The sequence below is a fragment of the Lissotriton vulgaris genome, chromosome 10 (genome assembly GCF_964263255.1).
Source record: "Lissotriton vulgaris chromosome 10, aLisVul1.2, whole genome shotgun sequence".
NCBI lineage: Eukaryota > Metazoa > Chordata > Amphibia > Caudata > Salamandridae > Lissotriton > Lissotriton vulgaris.
In genome coordinates this window covers 611,346,325-611,372,238 of record NC_141698.1, presented here as the reverse complement: position 1 = coordinate 611,372,238, position 25,914 = coordinate 611,346,325, and the positions used below count along the sequence as shown (strand labels likewise).

At 43.9% G+C, this 25,914-nt stretch overlaps 1 protein-coding gene across 1 annotated transcript in view; it reads left to right on the top strand.

Moving 5' to 3' along the window:
• Positions 1–25,914, top strand: part of WDR48 (WD repeat domain 48) — a 535,194-nt gene that overhangs the window by 469,990 nt on the left and 39,290 nt on the right. The window contains exon 18 of the mRNA XM_086941452.1: positions 3,751–3,943. Within this exon, the coding sequence (XP_086797578.1) occupies positions 3,751–3,943 (193 nt within the window). The remainder of the gene's footprint in view (positions 1–3,750; positions 3,944–25,914) is intronic.

Here is a 25,914-nt window from a genome sequence, read left to right as displayed (position 1 = left end):
TTAGGGTCATTGAAAGATCTGACAGTGATCATAATGCTTTGGTCTTGTCACTTAAACCGGGGAGCTTTGGGTTGAAATGCCAAACTCTGGCTGAAGATTACACCATTGTGCCTTTAATAATAACAAACTGTAGGCGCAGGGTTAAATGGCCAGATCTTCAGATGTCCGCTAGTAAACTTGCCGAATTGTATGAGTCTGTTATTCCATTCATTGAAGACATGGGGAAATCCGGCCACCTAGGCCGGGCATCTGAAATACACATCCAACTGGTTGCCGCACTCAAAGACATTCTCGAACAATAGTATTTAGATCGTATAGCCTACTGCAGGAAGGCCAAAAAGGCCCTTCTTATAGCAATAAAAACCAATAACAGGGAGGAAATTAGGGCCCATGGCATCATGTACAAAAAGGCAATTTGTGATGCCAAGAAGGAATGGGAGGCCTCTACGTGGGAGGAATTGGGATCCGCGCTTAGTGCCAATGACTTTAAATCATTCTGGTCCTTAGTCGCAACAAGACTTAGTGGGCATACCCCTGCACTTGCTCCGAATATTGCCCCTTCAATTTGGGAAAGCCATTTCTGTGATCTTTATGGCATCCCTGAGCCTGATGAAAAGCCTGTTACTGTCCTCCAGTTTCAGCAGTCTGTAAGCATTAGTGGGGCTGAGCGGGGACGGTTAACCACAGTTCCCTTATGCCCCGCCCCAGCTGAATCTTTCACCCTGGCTGAGGTAGAGACCGCTATAGGCAAATTGATTCCTAATAAAGCTCCAGGTTTGGACAAATTGCCAGGGGATTTGTTTAGGACGCAACCGAAAATCTGGGCCCCCTATTTGGTTGTTCTGTTTAATGGTATTCTACAGGGAGATGACCTGCCACCTACCTGGTTAGGGGCTGAAATCGTGCCTATCTTAAAAAAGGGTTGTCCATTAACCCCTTCTAATTATAGGCCGATCAGCCTAATTGATACATCTCAAAAGTTGATGGGGAGGGTCATCCTTGATAGGATCTTAGGGTGGATTGATGATAATGGGATATTGTCCATACTCCAGGCAGGCTTTAGGTCTGGCACCTCCACTCTAGACCAAATATTTCGCCTGCAGGTGCTATACTGGAAGACAGCCAAGGTGGAGGGTGGCAGCCTCTACCTTGTGTTCGTGGACCTGCGGGCAGCTTTTGATCTAGTTCCACGAAAAAAATTGTGGAGAGTATTAGCAGACTTGGGCCTCCCGCCCTATTTGTTAGCCATTCTTTCTAGGCTTCATGAAAATAACTTTGCCTAGGTGAGGTGTGGCACGCATGGCGAACTCAGATCAATTTCCTGTTCAAAAAGGAGTTAGTCAAGGGTGCGTACTGGCGCCAACGCTATTCAGCCTCTATATAAATGGCCTTGTGGAACACCTGAATGGTGTGGAAAATAATGATGCCCCTAAATTAGCCACAGGTAGAGTGCCCGCTCTGATGTTCGCAGATGACACCTTGTTGTTGTCTCGAACATCATCGGGCATTCAGAGAATACTTGATGGTTTTGTAGAGTTCTGCGACCTTCGGGGGCTGGAAATCAATTTAGGTAAAACTAAATTTATAATTTTTAACCCTCCTAAGCGCGTACGCCAAAATCCTGTTTTACATGGTACTCCCCTTGAAAGGGTTAAAACATTTGTTTATTTGGGTTTCACGTTAACTGAGAATTTTGGCTGGAATATGCAGATCGCTAAATCCACACTCAAGTTATCCCAGCTAGCGGGGGGCATAAGCAAGGTTTCCAGGGCCTCTACTTTCAGGCCGGTGTCCCCAGCCCTAGAGATATATTGCCGTCAGGCTAGGCCGGCAGCGACCTATGGGGCTGAACTTTGGGGGCACAAGCAGATAATGAATCTTAAAAGAGTGGAGCAGTCTTTCGTTAGAAATTTAGTTGGGTTACCACCTAGCACGCCATTGATCCCTCTTAGATTTGACCTTGGCATGCTGCCAATAGAGGAGATCACTAGTGCTAGACCAATTATGTACTGGAAGAGGTTGTAGTCAGTCCCTGAACTGGATGCGTACAGAGCGGAATTTTCTGAGATGTTGCCTCTTCTTAAAAACAAAAAGATCCCTTGGCTCCAGCATATTAGTGCTGTTAGTACCCGTTTAGATTTTCCTGAACTGTTGGAAACTCCTGAGATTTTCTGCCTCGGGATATCCAAGAATGAACTTCTTTCTCAGATATCAAAAATTAATGAGCTCTGCATCACTGGGTAAGCTGACATCTGAATTCCTCCTAGTTAAACCAGAACCTAAAGTCGAGGAATTTATGGACTTAATCAAACCCCCAGTCGCCCAAAAGCTCTACCTACAGTTAAGGCATGGCACTCCTCCAGTCAGGTCTTTAACATCTAAATGGTCAAATCCTAACAATGAAGTTTGTCCAGCTTGCAGCTTTAAAACTGAGAATGTAACCCATGTATTGTTTTTCTGCCCTGCCTATTCTGCAATTAGAAAATGCTGGCTAACACCCATTTGCAAGAACTTGGGACTTTTGCACTTTACCCAGGCTTGTAGGATACTGACATATGATACATATCCACCCATTGTGTTTGCAGTCTCTCGTTATTTATTTAACATGTGGCGCAGGAGATATACCTTTTTAACTTGATTGTTGTATACACAATTCTGCTTAATGTCTTGTATCATGATAACTCTTAGTTTAATTCTCTTTTTAACATTTTATGATATTTATTGTTTTACTGTTTGTGCTGATGTATTTTATATGCACTTTTTATGGTCTTTCGACCGAAATAAAAGTTAACAACAACAACTACTAGACCCAAGTGGTGGCCTAGTAAGACTTAATATGTAATTTATTGTAAACTGTGAACGAAACTGATTGCTGTTGAATTGTAAAGCGCTCTAACACCCAGGATTGAGTGTGCACAGCATGTGAATCTGCAGCACGACATGCAACAAATAGATGCTTACAAGGCTAAGTAGCATAATTATTCCATCTCATCCACTGTGTCCTCTGTCAATAAGCTCTATTCCCTGTTAAGGATAACCTTTTGCATAGGGTCATGAGATGTGCAAGATAAATCATGCGTGTGGTGTAGGTATTATGGCATATTTTTGTAGTGCTCTCGAGATCAAGGGAGTAAGATGAAAATGCTCTCAACTCAAATGAAAAATTATTCTGTACCAATATACATTTCATAAAGTGTAGATAGTAGCATTTATGCAGAATTCTGTTTGATGTTGGTGAATGTGCATTATTATGCAGAGTAAATGACACCGGAGCCTAGAAAAATACAGATGGGCACTCTGCGTCTTCTTGTCTGCTCTTGGTGCAACAAAATAATCCTACTTTCAAACACCCAATCTTTCCTACCATACATGCAATGACTACCTTCTGAGCACAAAGCCCTTCTCACCCTTTTTCCTGTCTCTCTTCCCCACTAATCCCCTCCAAGCTCAACTTACATAGTTTTGCCTTACAGCCCCCTAAGAACTTTGAAAATTAGATCTGGATGGTATCTTTACGGGAAGGGTAGATCCAGATGTGAACGGGTACATTGGCGAACTTTGTACCAGTGTTGGGTATGTAGTCCAATGTGTATTGATGGCTGGTGGTGTGGGGCTTTGGAAATATTCAAGCACTCTGGATCGAAGTTTTGAAAGCCCTCAACACCAATAGGCATGAGCTGATAGTATGCTTGTTCTTTTGCAAACTTTGATGAAAGATAATTAGATTTTTTGCATTTCTTCTTTCTGCAGAGACAGACTTTCAGCAAGTGATATGTTGCAAGTCAGAAAGGTGATGGAGCATGTTTATGAAAAAATCATCAACCTGGATAATGAATCCCAGACCACAAGTTCCTCCAATAATGAAAAGCCAGGGGAACAAGAAAAGGAGGAGGACGTTGCACAGTTAGCTGAAGAGAAAATAGAACTTTTGTGTCAGGATCAGGTAAGTCCGAAGAAGGCCTAAAATTGTTCAATCTGGTTTGAGGGAAAGAATAATTTCTTGGCTGAAGGAAAATGCATTGTATTGGTCTTATTGGATATTCAAGTCAGGTCAAAAGATATGTTTATTATGATCGTAATCTTTAAACAAGTGCAAGAGGCAGTACCACAAATTTTAAAATATTCTACTTAAAAGGTGATAAAAACTTTGTAAAAGGTATTCCATTATCAATTAAAACTCTTACATACCCTTATACATTAAAAACCAACACCAGTAGAATGGCACTTATATTAAAACTTAGTATTACATTAAACCACTTTTCCTTTTCCTTAGGCAAGTTATATAGTTCATTAATTTAAAATTCCTAAAATCCTAAAAGTTACTCCTGGCTTCTTAGGAGGCTCTGGACCGCCTTTATGTATTTCCCTAGAGCAATAGCGATCTCGATAGTGGGCATTTCTGTTAGGAGGTTGGCCGCCTGTGCCCTTGTTCTTATATCGTGTTTTAAAAATACTGGGCGCAGCCACAGTTTACCCTGTTCTAATAATGTTAGGCAGTCGAGAAGGATATGCACTACATCTCCTTTGGTGCCCAGGTTACACCAGCAACACCCATTTGTGATCTAACATTTTTAATTTAAGATCTTTATTTATTAACCATGGATTGATCCCAATCCGCAGCCTTAATATCTCCTGCCTGTACCAGCGATTTGGTAGGATATCTAAATAGGGAAACCAGTTTTTATTTGACCATGAGTTTATCATGAATTCTACTGATTTTTTCTTTGCCAAATAACCCATATCAGTCTTTCTGGATACTTCTTTCTCAATAAATTTCAACTCACTCTTAGTACAGACTATTTGTTGCGTTTCCTGGCTCACCTCCACCTTTAGCCTTTCACAAACCTGCACCATTATTTCCCTACAAGCTTTTGCCCATTTTAGGTCACTATTTTGAATTTCTTTCTTACACCATTGTGCAACTTTTTGACCTTCTATATCCCCCAATCGTTTTCAAAGTCTGATTACCGCAATTTGTGCTTGCACTTCTCAAGACTTTGTTCCTATTTCTGTTCTTATTGCTTGGGCCATGGATGATTGGGGGAGAGATAGGAGGCTTTTCAGGCATTTACCTTCCACGAGTCCCAGTCTCCCTTACCGCTCAGATAAAGGATTTCTGCTCCGTAAAGGACTTGTGGGGGTATCATTACACTAAAAGCTTTTAATAGTTGTCGGTGTGACAAATCCCCATAATCCCGATTAAACATTTTTAGCCCACAAATTGAAGTATAAGCTTTTGCTTTTTGGGCTTCCAGATGAGTGTGCCAGTTTAGTGTCTTATCGAGCCATATCCCTAGGTAACGATATTCCTTAACCGTTTCCAGTTTAAGATCACCTAAAAACCAATTGAACTTAATTGCCTTTTTACCAAAGCATAAAATGTTTGTTTTGTCTAGGTTTACTGTTAAGAATTTCCTAGCACAGTATACATTAAATAAGTTCAACTTTCTTTGGAGGCCTATCTCGGTCTGGTCTACTATTACCAGATCGTCTGCGGAAAGTAGGCAGGGCACCTTTTTTCCGTCCATTCTGGGGCTTGCACTACCCTCAGCTTCTAAGTAGGCAGGTAGGTCTGACAAGAATATGGAGAATAACTGTGGGGCCAAAACGCAACCTTGTCTCAGGCTGTTTGCAATGTGTATTTTTTGTGTCAATGACCCCACAGTGTCCCTGATTACTTGGGCCCAGTTCCCTCGGTGTAGTTCTTTTATTACTGTCAGTAAGTCTTTGGGAATTTTTTCCTTCATTAGTGTTTCCCATAGGCAGTCCCGATCTACTGAATTGAAGGCTGCTCGGAAGTCAACGAAACAGCATAACTTGCAGTTTTGTTCCGTTGACTTCTTTCCCAATGCCCACAATGCAAAGCAGTGATCTATCTTGGAGTGCCCTTCCCTAAATCCTCCCTGTTCTATGGGTACGATCTGAAACTCCTTAACCCATGCGTTAAGTCAATTTAACACGATTTTTGAAAATACCTTCTCTCCTATACCCAGGAGGAAATACTGTTCCTCTTTCATACAAGCAGTACAGATCTATGTAGCGCTATCCTGAATTTTCAAAAAAGTACTTACTAGGAGAAAGAAATTGAGAGATCTTGCGGTAGGCTGATTTAAGATAAACGATTTACCATCACACACACAGTTCTTGATGTCATATGCATAATGGTTCAACTTAATTTCAGATCTGTACCTCAATGTATAATATTTTGAGTATGCATCAATAAAAGGTTGCTTTTAAACTTGAAAATACATTACTAATGTATAGTTTGTAGCATAGATTCCTTATCTCTAAAAAATAGATCGGACTGAACTAAATAAATCATCTTCATATCAGAAAATGTTACTAGGTGGTGCCTAATTGATCCTGGTCATTGAGCCATGCCATGAGTTACTAGATGTGATGGACATGCTCTCTAAATGTGTCAATGACAGCTTGGCGCCGTAGATAGCTTGGTTTTTTCTTTTAGGTCTTTTTTCAATGTTATCAGACTTCTCTGAAATATTTTATGGTGTCATGTCTCCATCAAAAGTTTTCAAAAATCTTAAATCAGTGATGACTGGTGCAGTTGGTGATTGTGGTCTGGCTGCACTCTTTTTTCTATGGCCAGCACACCTAAAAAGAAGGATCTGAAGCATGGTAGCAACTGCTACAGTTGCTATTGTTGTGACATTAGAAACGGCAAACCATTTAGCCATGACAGATTCTACAGATATAGCAACACAAAAAGTTGATGGATGGAATGCTAAACTTTTTTTTCTTCAAACATTCACTACCTGGTAGTTCGGGCTGGACTGTTCCCATGTGTTGCTGTGGATTCTACAGATATCTATGTCAGCATAGTTAATCAACTAAAAGAATTACTTAAAAATGTATATAAGCCTTTCTCAAACAAATGTTGCTATAAGAGGTGCCTGGATTTCCCATAAAAAGGAAGTTAAACTACAGATTCATAGGCTTTATTCAGCTCTATAAGCACTATTTTGTAAGTGGCAGATAGAAACATTTTCAGGCAATAAGAGGAATGAACTAACATTTTAAAATGTTGTTTCCTTCTCTTTTTTTAATCACCCAGCAATATCAATGCATTGGTGTCTCAAACAGAAATACGGGAAATTGTATTAACTGTTCCATCCTCTCGTTTACGCTCTGCACAAGGTGGAGAAAAAGGCAATTTAGTGTGGTTACAGGGCCGTAAAAAGTAAACATTGGCTCCTCGAAAAAGCTGAGTTGGTGAAATATTTGAAGATTGCTTCACCAATGATTGAGTTTATGGAGTATATGTGAAGTTCACATGTCTGGCAATATCTAGATAAAAGCTACCAAAACAAAAACCAAAGTAAAGTCTCCCTCCACACCCAACCCCACTCCAAACACCTGAATTGTGGTGAGGATGAAACTGGGAATTCAGTGAAACTACATATCCTGGTACAGCAAAGCATCTAATACAGAAATGATAACGGTTTAAAACACTATTCCCTCCTACGCCTTAAAATTGGATTGGAAATTGGTTGGGGTGGGTTGAAGGAGACCGCTACCCTTTGGAATGACAGAACAGGAGCCTCTCTGGTCTAGCCAGGAAGTGACTGGTCAGTGAGTATTCAAATTGTTTGAAACATTCTGCTGTGGCATCCATAGAAACTTAGTAGCAGGCCTTAGGAAACTGAAATATCAAGTATAAACAAAGGAAAAGCCTAGTGGATTCTGGATCCCAGTTTTTGTTGGTAATTTCAGCCAGGCTATAGAAACTGATGGAACATAGAACCTCCTACAGCCAGTTATGGCAAAATGCAACCAGAAAACACAACTATCCTGCCCAGTTTCTGTACCTTGTAGTCCAGAGCTGGGGTATGGAAGGAATCTATTAAGGATGCATTAGGCCTGTGGCAGCCAAGCACAGACATCAGAAACACATATCCAAAAAAGGTGTAAATCCCCACATTGTCGATCCTACCTCTGATGTCTAGAAAATCCACTGGTAAGATGAGGGGCATGCAGTAGTTCAAGAGCATCCAGAAAAAGCCAAACTATAGATCTTTAAGGTTGGAAAAAACAGGAAAGAGTGGAGTGTAAATTTGAATACTCCACAAGGCTGGAAGAGCAGGGAAAGAGACTTTCAGAATAAAAGGTTTAGTAAGGATTAAATGCAAAACAACAGTTGATGGACAGAGTGCAGAACAATGTCATGCATTCACCACAGTACAGAGCTCTGGGCCTAAATCCATCGGTTTTTTTGCACTCCACACCACCCCAGTTCAGACATGGCCATATGCAAATCAGCCTTGACCCTGTGCCTCATGGGAACATCCAGCCCGAACTACCAAGCCATGTCTTTCCTGGACCGGAATCAAGCATCCTGGGACCGGTTTCTGGCTATCAGCCGTCTTCAGCCAGGATAGCTTGACTCCAGTGGTGTGGAGAGCATGGGACTCATGTCTGAACATACCCATCCCACTTGGGGTGACAAAATGCAAAACAACAGTTGATGGACAGAGTGAGTGTTTGCTCAAACGCTCCGTCCATCATCCCCTTTTGTATCGCTTTGTTCGCCTTAAGTTGGCAGGGTATGCTCAGACGTGAGTCCCTTGCTCACTTGGCCACTGGATTCAAGATAGCCTGGCTGATGAGGATTATGAATCCGAAACCGGTCCCAGGATGCTTGTTTTTGGTCCAGGGAAGACATGGATTGGCAGTTCGGGCTGGACTGTTCCCATGAGGCACAGGGTCAGACTGATTTGCATATGGCCATGTCTGAACTGGGGTGGCTGAGTGAGCTAAAGAATGGTGATGGATTAAACCCAGATCAGTTGACTCGGGGTGAGTGTTTAATTTGCTCAAACGCTCCGTTCATCATCCCCTTTTGTATCGCTTAGTAAGGATTAAACCAATTCAGACTGCTAAGGTGAGTGTAAATCTGAGATGGCGGGATGAGGAAGACAATTTGCTCATGAAAAATGAACCAGAAAAAACAGTGCCAGCAAGTCAACAGCTTGATACTTCCTTCCCCGTCATTAAAGAAAGGTTAAGGAAGAGTTAATTCAGAAGAACTAGGAGGGAACACAATCCTGATGAATACAGAATTGGTTTCTAAAACAAAAAAAGGAATTTGAACCTTTTACATAAGCATCATCCCATTGTCACTCCTCCAGCTTCAAGAAAATTAGTTACTCCTGTGCAGAAAAGGGTGGTGTTTGGCTTCTGGAAAGAAAACTAAGAATCCAAGATACAGTAATGCTGCCAGGGCATTTGGCTTGAAAAATTAAAAAGCTAGAAAAGCCGGACAACGATTTTGCTACAAGAAGGCTTTAAATTTAAAAAGCAGTTGTACCTCACAGCCCACAAACATGTAGAGAATATGTAGTGTAAAGATGTGGCAAAAGAGGAGAGTAGTGCTACAGCATGATATTTTCACAGAACTTTACAAAGCAATAATCGAGGCCTTGGACAGTTTCATATTTTAAAAAGTGGGCTCTTAAAAGCTTAATAAGATTAGAAAGATCTAAAACACAGTCTAGCAGTAGCATTTTATTTTCAAGGAGCAGGGACAGAGACCTCTGTTACCCTGAACCCTGGCCCAGCAGTGACGGTATGAGTGGATTGAGTTACATCCCACTCTAGCCCTTAATATTTCATTTCGCAGGCCATGGTCAGGTAACTGTATCAGGTATGGGAAGATGATGTCCTGACCTAGAGTAGAAATCGAGAAACTGATAGATGGTTTCTTACTCAAATATTTCAGGTCATTAGTCTGTCACCAATACTGCAGACTGTTTAAGTGCTTGTTTGCCTGGGAAGGGGGAACAGGATGTAATTGTACCACTATCTAAATGGAGGATCTTGATAAAGGTCAGTCAAATTATTACTTCCCTTGCCCACCTTCTTTCACTACCTTGAATCTCATACTAGCAGAGTTTAAATCATTTTGGCACTTCATCACCCTCAGAGAGGCTATTAAAATATCTTAGGGTCCGAGTGAAAGCTAGGAATCTGCAGGAGACCAGATTGAACGTATGGCCTGAATTATAGAGCCTTGAGGGAGTGATAGAAGCCTTCTAAGAATTGCCCCTTCTAATCGGCCCTATTCATAGGCAGGATTGAAGGAAAAATTATTTCATACAGACCCAGCGGACGGATCTTCCCTTCGTAAGCCCTTAATAGAGGAGTATGGGATAACCCCCCAAATCTATTGTTGTATCTAGACAGACAACTGCCATGCAATAGTGCTTTTTGCTTGGGGCTGTCCCAAAGCGTGCCCCAGTTCAGATTCCTCCTAAAGGTTAAGCCCAAGTATTTATATTGGTCAACTTGCTCCACCTCCCGTGAATCTGGGTACCAGGTAAACCTTTCTATGTTTTTTCAACAACAAAAAAATCTCGGTTCTCTCCAGATTAATTTGAAACTGGTTCTGCTTACTATAAGTTGCTAAGGCGTTTAATTTCTTCTGCAGACCATTTGGGGTGTAGTCCAATAATGCCAGATCGTCTGCATAGAGCAGACAATCGATGTGCTGTTTCCCAACTTTGAGGAGAAAGACTTGGACTGGTATATAAAGGTGGGGAAGTTGGCTAGAAATAGACTGAAGAGCAAGAGTGCGAAGACGGACCCCAGCTGAAGGCTATTTCGTATGGGGATTCTTTCAGATAATCGGCCCGATTTATCTAATTCCACCTGAGCCCAGTTGTCAGTGTAAGAATTGTGGATTTAAGTACACTGAGGGTTTGAAGGCAGCTCTCAGGCGGCAAGCTTTCCTCATAAGATGTTCCTCTCCACAGAATCAAAGGCTGTCCTGAAATCGACAAAACAGCAGCACAGTCCTTGATTTACTTCCTGGGCCTTATGGATATAACGCAAAGCAGTGATCTGTGGTGGAATGGCCCTCCTGAAAGCTCTATTGGGATTCTCTTGGATTCGCAAGCCCAGTCTTCTAACTTAGATCAAATCATTTTTGAAAAGACCTTTAGCGAGACATCCAGGAGGCTAATAATACTTTGAGTCTGAGCCGCTCCCTTTTTTTTAAAAATAAGTTTTTACTATGGACCATGTTGGAGGGTGAAGGCCAGATGAAGCAAGCCAACTGAACAAAGATGAGTAAACTGTTTCCAACCAAACACTGTTTGTTTTAATTATTACTGCTGGAATGTTATCGGGGCCAGCAGCTCAGGAGGGCTTTATTTTTTCTCAATGACTGCTCTTACCTCCTTTATTGAAAACCACGTTGGGAGGTGAGGCAGGGAGTTTTTGTCCAGGATTTCTCTGTGGTCTAGCTAGAAAACAAGGTCGCCTATATAAATCTATCAAATAGGTAGCCCAGTGAACTTCCGGAATCATACATACCGGGATACTTCTATTAGGATCACTGGGTTCGTTGACCTTCGCTCAGAACTTTTGATGATCCTTTGGGAGGATAATTTCCTGCATCTTGTCCCACTTACTGTAGTAGGAGGAGGCTTTTTTGGCCTTCACTATAGAGAAGTCCCACCTTATTCAACATTTATGTAGCCGCTCTCATGGGACTGATAAGAGCATTCGATTTTTCATAATTTCTCATGGAGACGATACTCAAATTATCATCATCAATAATAATACAGAAGAGTTGGCCCGGAGTTTTAACAAATGCATGAGTGCTGTTTTGCAATGGATGGGTAACCATTGTCTAAAATGAAATGCAGGAAAGACCGAAGTCCTTCTTTTCGGGCAGGATACCTCCTTCTGGAATCAATCCTGGTGGCCGAACGATCTTCGTCCAGTCCCCATCACAGTGTCTAAATTCAAGAACCTTGGAATAATCTTTGATACAAAACTGTCTTACAGTGATCACTCCGGCCATCTTACCTACTCTTGTTTTTACTCATTAAACTTTTGAGGAAAATGCTCTTTCTTGCCATCGGAGGTACAAACATTTTTTAAAACCCTGAGCCAGGGACCAAAGCTAGAGATGAGCTCCACTGGCTACTTGTGTAAAAAAAAAAAACAAGCACTGGCGTTGCCAATAGGTCTCGCAGTAGGAAAGTTGGAGCTATTACAATTGCAAATAACAATGCCTTTTATTTTTGTTTTCATTTTAAAAACATAAAGGGCTTTGTCATTTACAAAACCAATAGCTCCAACTTTCCTACTGCGAGACCTATTGTGCACTGCACAGTGCGTGTGAGTGGCGTTGCGTGTGTGAGTGGCGTTGCGTGTGTGAGTGGCGTTGCGTGTGTGAGTGGGGTTGCGTGTGTGAGTGGGGTTGCGTGGGTGAGTGGCGTTGCGTGGTTGAGTTTTACCCATTGTACTTAATCACACTTTTCTGCGCCCTGAAACCTATTTGGGTGGAATATGCAACTTATTCATTATAAGAAAAAACTAAATGAATAAATAAATACACAAGGTGGGCATATTGTGTGGGGAGGCGGGAGGGGGCTGAAAGAATGGGGCGAGCCCTAAAAAACAAGCTGCTGGGAGAGGAAAAGGGAGTGGGAGGGAGGAGGAGGCAACAGGCAGACGGCCAGAATGCGAGTCACGGCCTGACTCTCGTGAAGTGAATAATTAGGGGTGGAGTAACCAGAGCATGTGTGGATACAGATGTAATTGAGAGTGATAAGGGAGGAGGGGCGTGAAAGACGTGAGGGAAGCGAGTGAAGTGTGAAGCAGTGGGTGGGGAGGCAGGAGCAAATGGGAGCCTTTGAAGAGCAGAAGCTCAGGCAAGCTCGTGCACGCCTCGTGCACTTCCCAAAAACTGCTCCAAAATCCGCTTGAGTAACACTATATTTTCTCCCATTTATTTGCCGGTTTATGGGATGGAGGAAATAAATAACTGCCAAACAGAGAAGGTCGGGAAATGTTACCATCCGACAACATCTCTAAGATATCAGCACGCCTCATGCAAATTGAAGCGTCAATCACAAACACAGACTCTGGGGTTGTAACCGCAGCTACAAAAGGTGTCACCTTTAAGCTTTCTGTGAAATATTTTTTACAAGAGTCGTAAACATATAGGATTTAAATATTACAATAGCAGGGTATAAAGTAAAGGCAAAGATTTTTTATGCATTTTTTACTTTCTGGGGCAAAAATATCAGTTTGGCTGGTGAAAACCAAAACTGCTTTTCAAGGGTCTTTGGGTGTGAGGAGAAGGTACTAGGTGAAAGGAGAGATTGAACTACCCCAAATGCGTGGTCAAATATTTTACTTTACCAACAAAAGTATGGATAGATTGGATTCATATCTTGCACGATTAGATGGCGTCTGCCTCCCAACTGCTCGCTTTCCAGCACCCTTTGAGGGCCAATCTGACCTCATGACTGTATATCGACAGTGCTAATTCAGGTCAAGGTGTACGAATAGCATTATTTTGATTCAAGACTTCATTTAGTCTTTCAGAGAGAGCTGTTCATGTGTTCTGCTGCAATCACTCATTGATCATGAAGTTGGGGTGCACGTGTGTTCCATGTTCCTTCACCTAGCATACACACAGTAGACGTGCGGCTCTCCTTTCGCCTTCATCCACTGAAGATCGTGCACAACATTCAATTAATCCATTGCCGTTTTTAGTTTGCACAAATCCTTTGTTAAGACTCACTGGCGACATTTTGTCCGCACCTTGATTGGAAGGAGTAAAGCACAACTAGATTTATTTTTACAGCCATTGCTGATATTAGGCTTAGGCTTTAAGGTTACTGATGGTCTTAAGGTTAATTCACATTTGTCTCAGGGATAGGGTTAGGCTTCAGCCCAAGGTAGACCGGGTAAGCGTTATGCACTGGTTCATTAAATGTGGGTGCGTTTTATTTTTATAAACATTTCGGTGCATCACTGTAGTCAAGCAGCAATAATAGTATTATTAGTGGTAGGCATTTTAGTTTGTGTGTTACGACCTACATCCGCTTACTAGCTAGTCAGCCTTTTCACAGCATAGCTGTTTAAATTGTCACGATTACTTTGCAAAAAAAAAAACGCTTTATGATCTGCCTGACAGGCAAGACAGTTACTGTATCAGATTAAAACATCCGTGTTATCTTGTAATTGGATGCGAGGCGCGATGTTTCAAGCAACGAAATGTAAAATCGTTGCACATTTGCTCTCACGCTGGAAACAAATCACCCCGGCTTCCGTTAACATGGTTATCGGACCCGGAAAGCTTGTGAACCAGAGCGCCGAGCTCAGTGAAAACTGAATGCCAACAATTACCTCTCAGCCCGCTGAGAGAGGGCTTGGAGCAGCCTTTACCCAAAGTACGCCAACCTCAGAGGGGAAGGAAATGCAAGAGTTCACTCAGCATATGAAAAGTAGAGTAAAGGAATGTACAGGAGCAAGAAATAAAATCGAGAGTCCATGAAAAGAGAACACCGAGATGCAATAGTTTGCGGGGAGAGAGAGGGGATGTGCTGGTGTGGGAGGGGGGAGGTGCTGGTGTGGGCGGAGTGCTGCTAGGGCACGGCTGTTTTTGCGGGGAGAGAGAGGGGAGGTGCTGGTGTGGGAGGGGGGAGGTGCTGGTGTGGGAGGAGTGCTGCTAGGGCAAGGCTGTGTTTGCGGGGAGAGAGAGGGGAGGTGCTGGTGTGGAAGGGGGGAGTTGCTGGTGTGGGAGGAGTGCTGCTGGGGGAGGAGAAGCCTGATGCCGGATGGGGGCGGGAGAGCCTGGGAATGCGAGAGGCTGGGCTTGCATGCGATGCGCGTGCATGTACACGTGAACTGCAAGAAAACCGCGGGGCTGAAAGCCCTTGGTTTGACTTGTGTTTTGCCGACATGAATTCTCGCTCCTCTCGATGCGCTTGCGTGCATCGATAGGTCGCGAGACCTAAAAAGGCTTTAAAGCTCTGTGCTTAGCTTATAAAACATGCATTTCCAAGGCCCCAAACCCCTTTGGAAGAAACTTTCATGGTATACCCCTAACAGGTCTCTGCGTTAGATGAACTCAATGGTGCTGTTGCTCGCATTCGCAGAATCTAATGGGGAGGGAGAACTTTTACTTTTACAAAATCTCGCCTCAGGAATCGAATGCCATTTTCTCTGAGAAACCCATTCCCCCTTCGCCCCAAATTCCGGGCTTTCAGAAAGCTTCTTAAAACCTGGCTCTTTACGCTCCTGCTGTATACTCTTCTGACCCTCTATTTCTGCCAGCAGCGGCAAGATACCTTCGAGCATATGCTGCGCTTTATAATTTAAGAATCAAATCAAATAGACTTCTATTGTAGTTTAAGCTTAGCCAACCTCTGGAAGGCTATGGTACCTGGATGTTTCCTATCGCTCCTGGCTCTCCATCTTACCAGTCGCTTAAGCTCTTGGCAAGCGGAGTCAAACCAGCCCCCACCCTTTAAAACGGGGGTCTGCTCGCGGTCCTTTCTCTCTTACATTTACTGTTAGCCCAGAACATGCTGTAGAATTTCATTATACCACACAATAATGTTCTTGAAACTAATGGGAGGATGTCCATATTCTCACGAAATTGAAAAGTGGCTAGATGTTGGAGGTGGATGGGATCTAGGCTTGTTGAAAGCCTCCGTGGATAGGGTATCCCTAGTGGCAATACCATCTCAGGGGCCACCTGCTCGTACAGGCTAAGAACCGCTGAGGTTGCCCAATAGTCACTACCCTCATATTTTGCAACTTCAAAGTTTAAGAAGAGATTGAAGTGCCAAAGGAACTTGGATATATAATCAATAGGTCCTGGAGACCGGCCTTGCTGGAAGGTTGCACCTGCTGGCATGTCACTTTTATATCAGCCATTTAAATAGATCAAACCATTATTCACCAGCCATTGGCTCAGCACTCGAGCCTCCTTTTTAATGATGCCGGGAGGAAATTGCACTGGAGGAAAGTTATGAGATTCCAAAGATTCCTCCAACAGTTAGTCTATCTGTACAGGAAAAAGACTAGCATTAACATCACTGGCCATTATTTTGACTGCTGCCGGGTATTTTGCTACCAGACTCTTGAAAGAAACTTCAAATGATTCCAGTCAGCCTCTTGTTATTGCACAAGCACATTTCAACCACAGCAAACTGCACACAACTTGACACATTTATGACCTCCAATGATTTCTTAATCACCTTAGTGGATATTAAGGCTAGAATACCTGCCGCAGCTCTCCCCTTACCCCGGCTCTGGCCTTTGTTGTTCAATGCCTTAAAACCCTCTACTGTTTGAACCTCTCTCAACCAGGACTCCTGAAGGCGCACCAAATGAAAGGGGTTCAAACTTTCCTTTCCTTTCCTTGAGCTCACCACTATTCCTAAGCGTTCAAACCGTGGATATTCCAGCTCAGGATTCTCAGGTTTGGAGAGGACCCCTCGCTCTATGGAGAACTAGATTGGTCTTTCCAATTACAGTTCTGCAAGATTTGGTGTAGGGGAGAGAACCTGTTACCCTAGCCCTATACAAATCCCTCAGTCTGCTTGGCCGTTCTTTCATTTACTATGGCCACCCTTAGATTTTTGGTCGGCTGACTGCCTTGCCATAAACCTAGGTGCCTTGGGAGCAGTCTGTAAGGTATAAATCACTCTTATTGGATGGCAAATAATCCACTGTGGACATTTAAAATAGCAGGAGGAGTAGGACCTGGCTGAGAAACTGGTGAGGCGGGGGCCCTTTTCGGAAGGCAGGAAGCTTGAAGGCCTGCCTTAGCTAGATCCTCTACCGCCTCAGCACTAGCTCTGCAATACAGGGCAAAATGAAGGAAACTCTAGATGCTTCCATGCCATGTTCGCCAGGCAGAACCCCTACTGAAATGAAATCCAACAAGGATATCCCTGAAAGGGAGGGGGATTTGCTGAAACATGTGGAGGATTTTTGAACTCTTCAAAGGCTGTAGTTTCTTAGCTTTTTTCCCCCGATGGGTAATATACAGCAATAGCTCTGGAGACCCCAAGTCAAGGGAGGGTGAGATTCTGGACTAGATCAGGGATTTTTACGTAATTTATGGGGATTCGAGGGCTTTGACAACTTGCTACTGGCTAATATTTTGGCTTTTTATTATTTACGGTGGGGCAGCCACTTTAGGGTAAGGAGATGGGAGCTGAGCTAGTTTTAATGCTGAGCTTTGATTTGACCTCCTTATAGGTGGGTGCATCTACAGGTCTACCACCAAGCGACTTTGAGGGCCTCAAATATTGATCTAGGAGGGAGACAACCTTACAGGCCCTTCTCATTTAACTCAAATCTTTCTTTTTATCTACACGTTGGATAAGGGAACCTAAAAATCTATTCAGAGTACTAGCCCTCTGTAAGCAATGAAACCTTGAGGAAAATTAAAAGGAATTAAAGGGATGTGCTTTTTTCTCACAAGCATTGGGCATTTGGAAATATAGACTGAGCCGTCCGTGTTTAATTGACCCTCACATTTTCCTGTAAGGAGACTTTGACACCCCTCTCCCCAAAAAAAGTTCTGGGACTGAAATTGCAACAGGGGCTTGATGTCCACGGTATCGTCTACATTTGAAGCCTCACTTTTAAAATTATGAAATTCATGTCTGTCTTTCAGAAGCTTTGTTTGGTCTACCTGATTTGACCTTATTGACACAAGAGCTTCCAAGATACTATGTAAAGTGGTTTGCATAAGCAACATTACAACCAGCACAGATGAAGATGAGGTAGGCTGGATAGTTTTAGACCCTCCTTTGGATCCAAAGGTGAAGTTTGGTTCTCCCACCAAGGAGGTCTTGTAAGGTGATGAGATGGTTCAATTTGAGGGGTAGGAGGTCTACTTTGCGATCGGTCTGCGAGAGTTCAGGTTCTTCTGAACGATAGGATGATAAAAAAAAATGTAAGCAGGCTGAAGAAGACAGTCTTGGATCCCTGCTTGAACTCTCACTTCTGGTCTGCAGAGGAGATGCCGAAAAGGCAACTATTTGCGCACCATCCTTTGCTGAGCACATTAAGTTGGTTGCTGAGTCGGATACACTGGTTAACTCCTTGTGTATGTTGTCCTCCCCCTCAGGTGACGGAAGAGCTCCTGTATTAAAATGTTTGAGAACAAACTTCCTTATTGAGGGTTGACACGAGGTGAGCGTGGTCCTTTCCCAATAGGTAGAGAACTTGAGTCTGATTCGGCAGTTACCTTCTTCCCTCCAGGTTTCCTCCTTTTGTAGACTCACCCCTAGATTCTTCCGTAGGAGGTCTCTTGCATCAGAGCGCCGGAGGGGAGGTACATGAGGAGGTATTGATTCATGGCAATACCAAGGAAAAGGGGCTACAAGCAAAAGGAAAAATAAGTCATACGATATGGGGGTGCTGGCCAAGGAATAAATGACAAGAGTTTGAGGGAAGGTTATGGTCCCAGGGCTCATTAGGCTCTAATCGGTAGGCCAACTACCAGCTCACATGACACAAGGACCCTCCTTCCATCCAGCCTGGGCTCCTCCTAATGTCTTTTGGCGGCGGTCAACCGCAAGTCTCCTGGGCTGACTTCCCCTAGAACCACACTTCGACCCACAGGCTTGCAACCATAGGTGTGTGTCTGCGTCCGCGTTTACGCCTGTTTCGGTAGTGTGGAGTTCCTAGCCAGCAGCAGTAAAATGTTGCCCAGTGTCCCGAAGCAGTGCGATACAATACGGTCTGATGTCGAGAGAAACCTAAACAGGGTTTGGGATTCCTTGACCTCCAATTCGTAGCCACTATGCTCCGCGTCGAGACTGTTGCGTATCTCTTTGTTTCCAATCCACTCTAACCCTCACTAGTATTGTTTTCGATTCACTTTACCACCCTGCATATTGAGGGATGAACTCTTCGACAATGAAGACGTCTGTGCAGAACACCACAACCCACAAACATCCGTAGTGGAAAAAGAGGCGCTCTGTCGTAGACCATTCTGAATCTGAACATAAACTCGACTTGGAAGTAACAAACATCACTGGGGGACGAAGTGGTGAGTAATGTGCCACCTACCCTTCAATCCCATGTTAAACACTTAAAAAGACATACAGCACCTCTAGAGCTAGAGGCCTTTGGTCCACCTCCTCCTCATGGCCATGGTCGGCACAGAGTGGCTCGTTCAGAAGTCCTGCCCTTTGGCTCGGCATCAAAGCACCAGCCTAAGCCAAAATCTTCAGCACTGACAACCTCTGCATCTACCTGCCAATTGGTGCCGATCCTAACCTTCCACACTCACTACTTCAGCACCGAGCGGAACTTCGGCACCGAAACACAAACACAGTTCTGAGTCAAAATCTTTCAGGCCAGCTCAGAAAAAGACTGCCGAAATTCCAGTCTAACCTATTCTCTATAAGTTACAGTAGAAATTGGACACCAAACAAAGGCAGATTCAGCCTCAGACTAGACATATCCTCCGAAGGCCTCAGGCAAGAACACAGCTATCATCAAAAAGTAAGCTGTCTTTTAAAGAGGCAATTGATTTACCTACTCCATCAAAAAAGAGGAAGATGAACAAAGCCACTAGTCCTCAACCACTTACCCCACCCTCACTACCTCCACCACCAGACTTAGTATCTCCACCAGTCTTTTGGAGATCTCCTCAGACTTTTCACCTCCGGGATCCCCCGGTGATGACACAGGTGGACACGATGTAGGGAATGACTCCAGTTCGAACGCCACCACATAATGACCCATGGAATGCATAGAATGTGTATCCTCCAGGGGACACTGAGCCTGGTCTATATCCAGCATATCCATCATCTACTGATGATTCCATCGCATATCAAGATTTAATAGGCAGGGCCGCTGCTTTTCATGATGTTAAACTACACAAAAAAACCCTAGTAGAGGATTTCCTTTCGAAACTTTATCATCTACACATAGGGTCACCCAATACCCATCCTGAAGGGTATGTTAAGTCAAACAGACATTTTCAAAGACCCTTTTAGGGCTCATATAATAACACCTAGGGTCAATAAAAAAATGTAAAAAGATAAATACAAACTCTCTCACTCAGATCTCCTTTATATCTGAAGACAGGCACCACCAGACTCTCTAGCAGTCACCAGTGCTCCTAAAAGATCAAACTGTCAAGCTAGCAGGGAGAGCAAGTGTATTGACGCAGCAGAGAAAAGTGTGGCAGCCCAATCTGCAAACCATTGGCGTGCCATCAACTCACTGGATTTGCTGGCCATGTATTACCTCACTCACTGGGATGAAATGGAGGAGCTCCTCCAACATCTCCCAGATGAGCACAGGAAAAGGGGACAAGAACTTGTCGCAGAGGGGAAACTTATATCTAACACTTTGATGACTGGGCTATTGCCCTGGAGGCAACTAGACCCGATCAATATGACCAGGTTATGTCGTCCACCTGTAGTTGTTTTGAGTGACTCACCAAGTCCTTAATTATGGGCCTTCCTGCAAGGTGGCATAAGACCCTTCAACGAAGTGAAAAGTCCCCTTGGTTTGGTGCCCACTTATTTATCTTATAATGGATTGCAAGCATCTGGACAGAAGCTGGACAAAGTCTTATTACTAAGCCAACAAACCTATGTATAGGACAGCCATTAGGTCCTATCATGTGAAAATAAAGGCTTCACAATCAGCCTTTTTATCCCTCCAAAATTGAGCTCTCGCCAACTCCCCTAAAGAGACCCTTCAGATCCTAAAAGACATCACAGAGCCGAAGCTCTCTGTTCTAGACCCAGACGCCTCGCTAGAGGACAGTAGTAATCTGGCTCTCTTCTTTCAGAAGATAATTCTGAAATCCACTCTTACTTACCCAACAGCTCAAACCTTGAGGATCTTTCAGGTGGCCCCTTAGTACAGCCAAAAGAGACTCTCGCTCTCTTTGCCAACTTTACTGTAAGCCTCCGCAAAGATCTCTCCTCTTCACCCTGCCCCCGCTTCACATTCTCATGCAAAGGTCTGATAGCATTGCTCCCACCTTGGTGGATCTGCTTAACCTTTCCCTCTTCAGTGGGCAGGTCCTCCTCCCCCCCCCCCCCCCCCCCCCCCCACCCATGGAAGCATGTGGTGATCCCCTTTGTTTGAGTAACTACAGAACGATCTTCCTGTTACCAGGAACCTTGAAGCACTTGGGGAAGCATGTGAACAATCCCCTTTCTGCCTTCCTGGAATCCAACTAAATCCTACACCCCACTCAAATGGGGTTTAGACTACAGAACAGCATATAAACCGCTTTGCTGGCAGTGGTCAAGTAATCAAGACATTTGCTGGACCAAGGAGGATCAGCAGCCATTATCCTCTTAGACCTCAGTGTGGCCTTCAATGCAGTAGATCATGCCACACTCATCCATCAAATATCTAAAGTGGGCATTGATGGCGGTGCACTGAAATGACTTTATGCCTTTTTGGAGAGCAGGTTCAAAGGACAGTATGAGGTGGAGGAACAAATACCCACAATAATTACAACCAAGTATATTTAATTACTCTTATGCATAGGATCCTTTTCCCATCAAATCTAAACGTATTTTTTTAAAATAAATCCCATCCATAATTCATTCCAGGTCACAACCGTATTTTATTTCTTATTTCATATCTGGTTGAGACCAATAATCTTTTTGTATTTTCAACAAACAATTTGTATATACACTAAACATTATACAATACATACAAAATTACAAACAATCAAAATAATTTCCTAGACCCCAAAGTAGCGAGTAGAGCATTCCAAGTTTTAGAACACTCATGTTATTCTGACATTCTTTCTTTGAGCTGCAGGGTGCCTCAGGGGTCCTCCCTGAGCCCCCACCCTTATAAACCTTTACCTGCCCGCCCAAGCTGATGTTGTGTGTGCAGGTCGACATTGGTCTCCTACGCTGATGACACTGAGCTGGTGATCTCAGTCTCCCCTCACCCCGACTGAAGCTATCTTATGGTATTTGGCAATAATCTCAACAAAATATTCTAATTCCAGTCCTGGACTGTCTGGAGAGGCTTACTACCCCCAAATGCATGACAGAGTCTTGGTATGTGGCTGGATTCCAGCCTCACGATGGACCACCAGGCCAAGCGTCTTGTAGCTAACTGCTTTGGTGTTCTGAGACTGTTAAGAGAGGTTATTCATCTCCTTCCTTTTTCAGCCAGAAGACTAATCATCCAGGCCCTTAGTATTTCATGCATTGACTATGGTAATGCCTTGTACTTCAGTCCACCAATATGAGATCAAGATGCTGCAGATCATTCACAATGCTGCAGCTTGCTTCTTATGAATCTTCCAAGGCACCAATCGAAGATGTTAGACCCTTTTAGGACCTACACAAGCTCCCAGCGAAGCAGCAATTGTAATTTAAGGCCCTATGCGTTTTGCATAGACCACTTCACAAGAAAGGCTTCTCCTGCTGAGGTCACGAGCCATGCCATACATTCCGGGGAGGTCTCAGATCCTCCTCAGCCCATCTGCTCCAGGTTCCCAACATTGAGGTCTTGTTGGGGAGGCCTTTCACTCTCTCATCTGGCCAACAAACTCTGAAAAACACTCCCACTTAAACTGTCAGCTGACAAACGAACTCCCTTCACGTTGAAAACCTGATTCTTTACCAACTTATCTCACCTCAGTGGCTTACTAGCTATTATGATGACTGTTCTAGCACTGGGAGGCCTACGGGTAGCCATGCGCTCGACAAGAATCATATAATAGAATACCTCTATACGTTGTGCCCTATACTCTGCCAACACAGCAGCATGAGGAATTATCACTAGCATTCTGCTCCGCTGCCATGCTCGGGTGCGTATTTTAGGCTTTAAGCCAGAAGTACAAGAAAACCTCCTAAGTGTACCCTTTGATAAGGTACATCTCTTTGGACCTCAAGTCGATGAGGCCCTAGAAAAAAAAACTGCAAAATCTATGGGGTACCTCAGACACCTACACCTTGGGGCTCCTTTGGCCACGCCGCCTACCGTGGGGGCTTAAAAACACAACTCCGGAAGCCTCCATCTATAACCAATGTCGCCAAAATCAGTTACTACAAAGGTTCCTACAGGTGAAACAATGGCAATGGTAGAGGCACATGTGTTTTCCCACGCGGTGGAACACACCACCAAACAGTGACTTCCCTCAACAATATAACACCTGTCGGGGTCGTATACAAACATTTCTACCCACATGGCAGTTAATAACATTAGACAAGTGGGTGTTGGACATTATCCACCATAGCTACTGTCTGGTGCTCATCACAACACATCCAAACATTGCACCTTGTACCCAAGGGCTGTCACTGGAACATCAAACACTGCTCAAACAGGAAGTTCAATCTCTTCTCAAGGGAGCTATAGAACCCGTACCTCTACAACATCAAGGGTATACTGTCTATACTTCCTTATCCCCCGATAAGACGGCAATTTACGGCCAATTTTAGATCTAAGGCCACCAAACCACTACCTACTGTCTGAGCGCTTCCATATGGTCACACTTGAAGTGATCCCACTTCTCCAACAGGGCAACTTTCTCGCATCCCTTGATCTAAGGGACACCTATTTCCACATTCCAATACATCCAGCACATGGCAAATACCTATGATGTCGGATAGCAGGAAAACACTAGGAATTCAAAGTCCTACCTTTTGGGGGTCACTACTGCCCCTCAGGTATTCACCAAGTGCCTAGCAATTGTAGCTGCACATCTGCTCAGACAAAACATCCATGTCTTCCCCTGTCTGGACGACTGGCTCATCAAAGCCATTGCTCCTCATCTATGCCAGCAGCACACTAGCTACCATAAATCATGGGGCTACTCCCTTCCCTTCGAGACTACCCCTCCAGCCATACAACCCTCCTATGACCAGATGTCGGAGGATCATGTGGCGCTTCTCCGCAAGGAAGTTATGGCTCAGGAATGTTTAAAAATCGGTGTCTGGGACAGCCACGGGGGGGTGAGCATATGTATATAGGTAAACGTGTCCTATTTCATGTTGAGGCAGCACACTCCGATACGAGTGGTAGGTGGACATTCCTGCATGGGACAATAAATAACAAACGCCTGATATTAGCCATGATATATGCACCAGTAGTTGATGATCCGCTCCCTATTCTACAGCTAAAACAAGCACTGTCAGGTATACCTGGCCAGATTATATGGGGAGGTGATTTTAATTTACTGCAAAATCCGGTGTTGGATCCGACAAAAAAAAGCCCTTCAAGCCCGACAAGCAGCCTGCTCTATTGAGTTGCAAGACCGATCTAGATATTCTAGATAACTGGCGGCTCAATAATTTGACCAAGTGTGAGTACTGTTCCTATTCGGCAAAATATGATTCATCATCAAGGCTAGACTTTTTTTTTTAACCGCCCATAATCTAGAAGTAGGTAAATACGAAGATATAGCAAATGCTTTCTCAGAAAACGCCCTTATAAATTTGGAAATCCTCCTAGGGTTGAAAGAAGAAGCAGCAACCAGAAGGTGGTATTTTAATAAACTCAATCTAGCAGATACCCAATGGTGTGCAGAACTAGAAAAGGAGATCAGTTTCTTTTTTTTGATTAATAAAGATTCTGCCCCAATTAGCATAATTCGATCCGGTCGTCGACGCGGGCCGTTGGGCCTTTTCGACGCCACGTGGGCCTGCTGCCGATGGAAAGGACCCCGTTTAAAAGGTGTCCACAATGTCACTCCAAATTCCCACATACTGATAAACATACAGTATGCAACAAGTGCCTATCTCCCAAACACAACGAGGAAAACTGTCCAGCTTGTGCTCCGTTCCGGTCGAAGAAAACTATCCGGAACCGAAGGGCCGCTAGACAAGAGATGCAGCGGCAGGCACCGGAACCAGAGAACATTTTCGAAGACGAACATGACCTCCCAGAAGCGGTGGACTCCGACCTAGAAATGGTCACCGTAGAAGACCAGTCTGACTCCGATGACCAGATCACACCGGGGCAAACCGTGAGTACCAAGCCCCCAACCCCGCTTTCATCTGAGGACGAGGCTCCGGTCGAAGCATCGCCTAAAGGCCTTAGCCGAGATAGACAAACTCCTTCAGAGACCCCGCCTTCCGGCTCAGCTCCGAAGACAAAACCCAAGCCTTCTGAGACCCCGGGAACGAGCTACACTCTTCCCAAAAAGGCCGCAGAAGCAAAAAAGATTGGTGAGCCGAAAAAAATTGTCGATACAAAAAAGGCCGTCGAGACAAAAAGGTTTGTCGATCCCAAAAGAATAGTCGACCCGGCAAAGGCCTTCGAGCCGAAAAACAGTGTCGACCTCCAAAAAACAGGTCACACTAAAAATCCTGTTGACCCGAAGAAGGCAGTTGAGTCTACGAAGAAACCGGTCGATCTGAAAAAGGTCGACGAACCAAAGAAGGTTGCTGAATCAAAAAAGGCAGTAAAGCCAACAAAAGATGTCGAACAAAAGGGAATCGCCGACCCGAAAAAGGTCACCGACCCAAAAACAGCAGTCGAGCCGAAAAAAGCTCCACAGCCGAAGGCCCTCGAGCCAAAGACTTACCACAAACAAGTGACTATGCCAAAATCATTGGCGCCGAAACCATGGACAGTTGAGGAAGAACTCTTCCATCCTGATCCAGAGAGCGAGGAACAACCTAAACTGTATATAGACCCTGAAACAGCACAAGTAACAGTTTACCACAGGAAGAAGAGACCATTGGACACTGACACTTCTTCCCCTGGCCCTCCAAAGAGAAAAGACTTTAGAACATCACCTTCAAGGCCTTTCACTCCTCCTCCTTACTATCCTAACATGCCTTTTGTGCCTTATTCTCCTACATCAAGTTATGATGAGAAAGAAAAACATAGAAGAAGATCCTTAAGATAATTTTGTAGAACCTGAGGATCAAGATATACAGGATAACACATGGGATGACCAGAATGATCCTTATGATACATACGACCCACAACCCATCCCTGACACCTCTACATATCCTACAAAGCCGTCGCCTACTGACAACACCATTGTCTTTAACCAACTGGTGGATAGGGCAGCTAAATATCTTAACATAGACATGCACACTGACCCAATAGAAGAAGACTTCCAATTTGATACTTTTTCAACATCAGAAAAGAATGTACGTACACTTCCTATGTTAA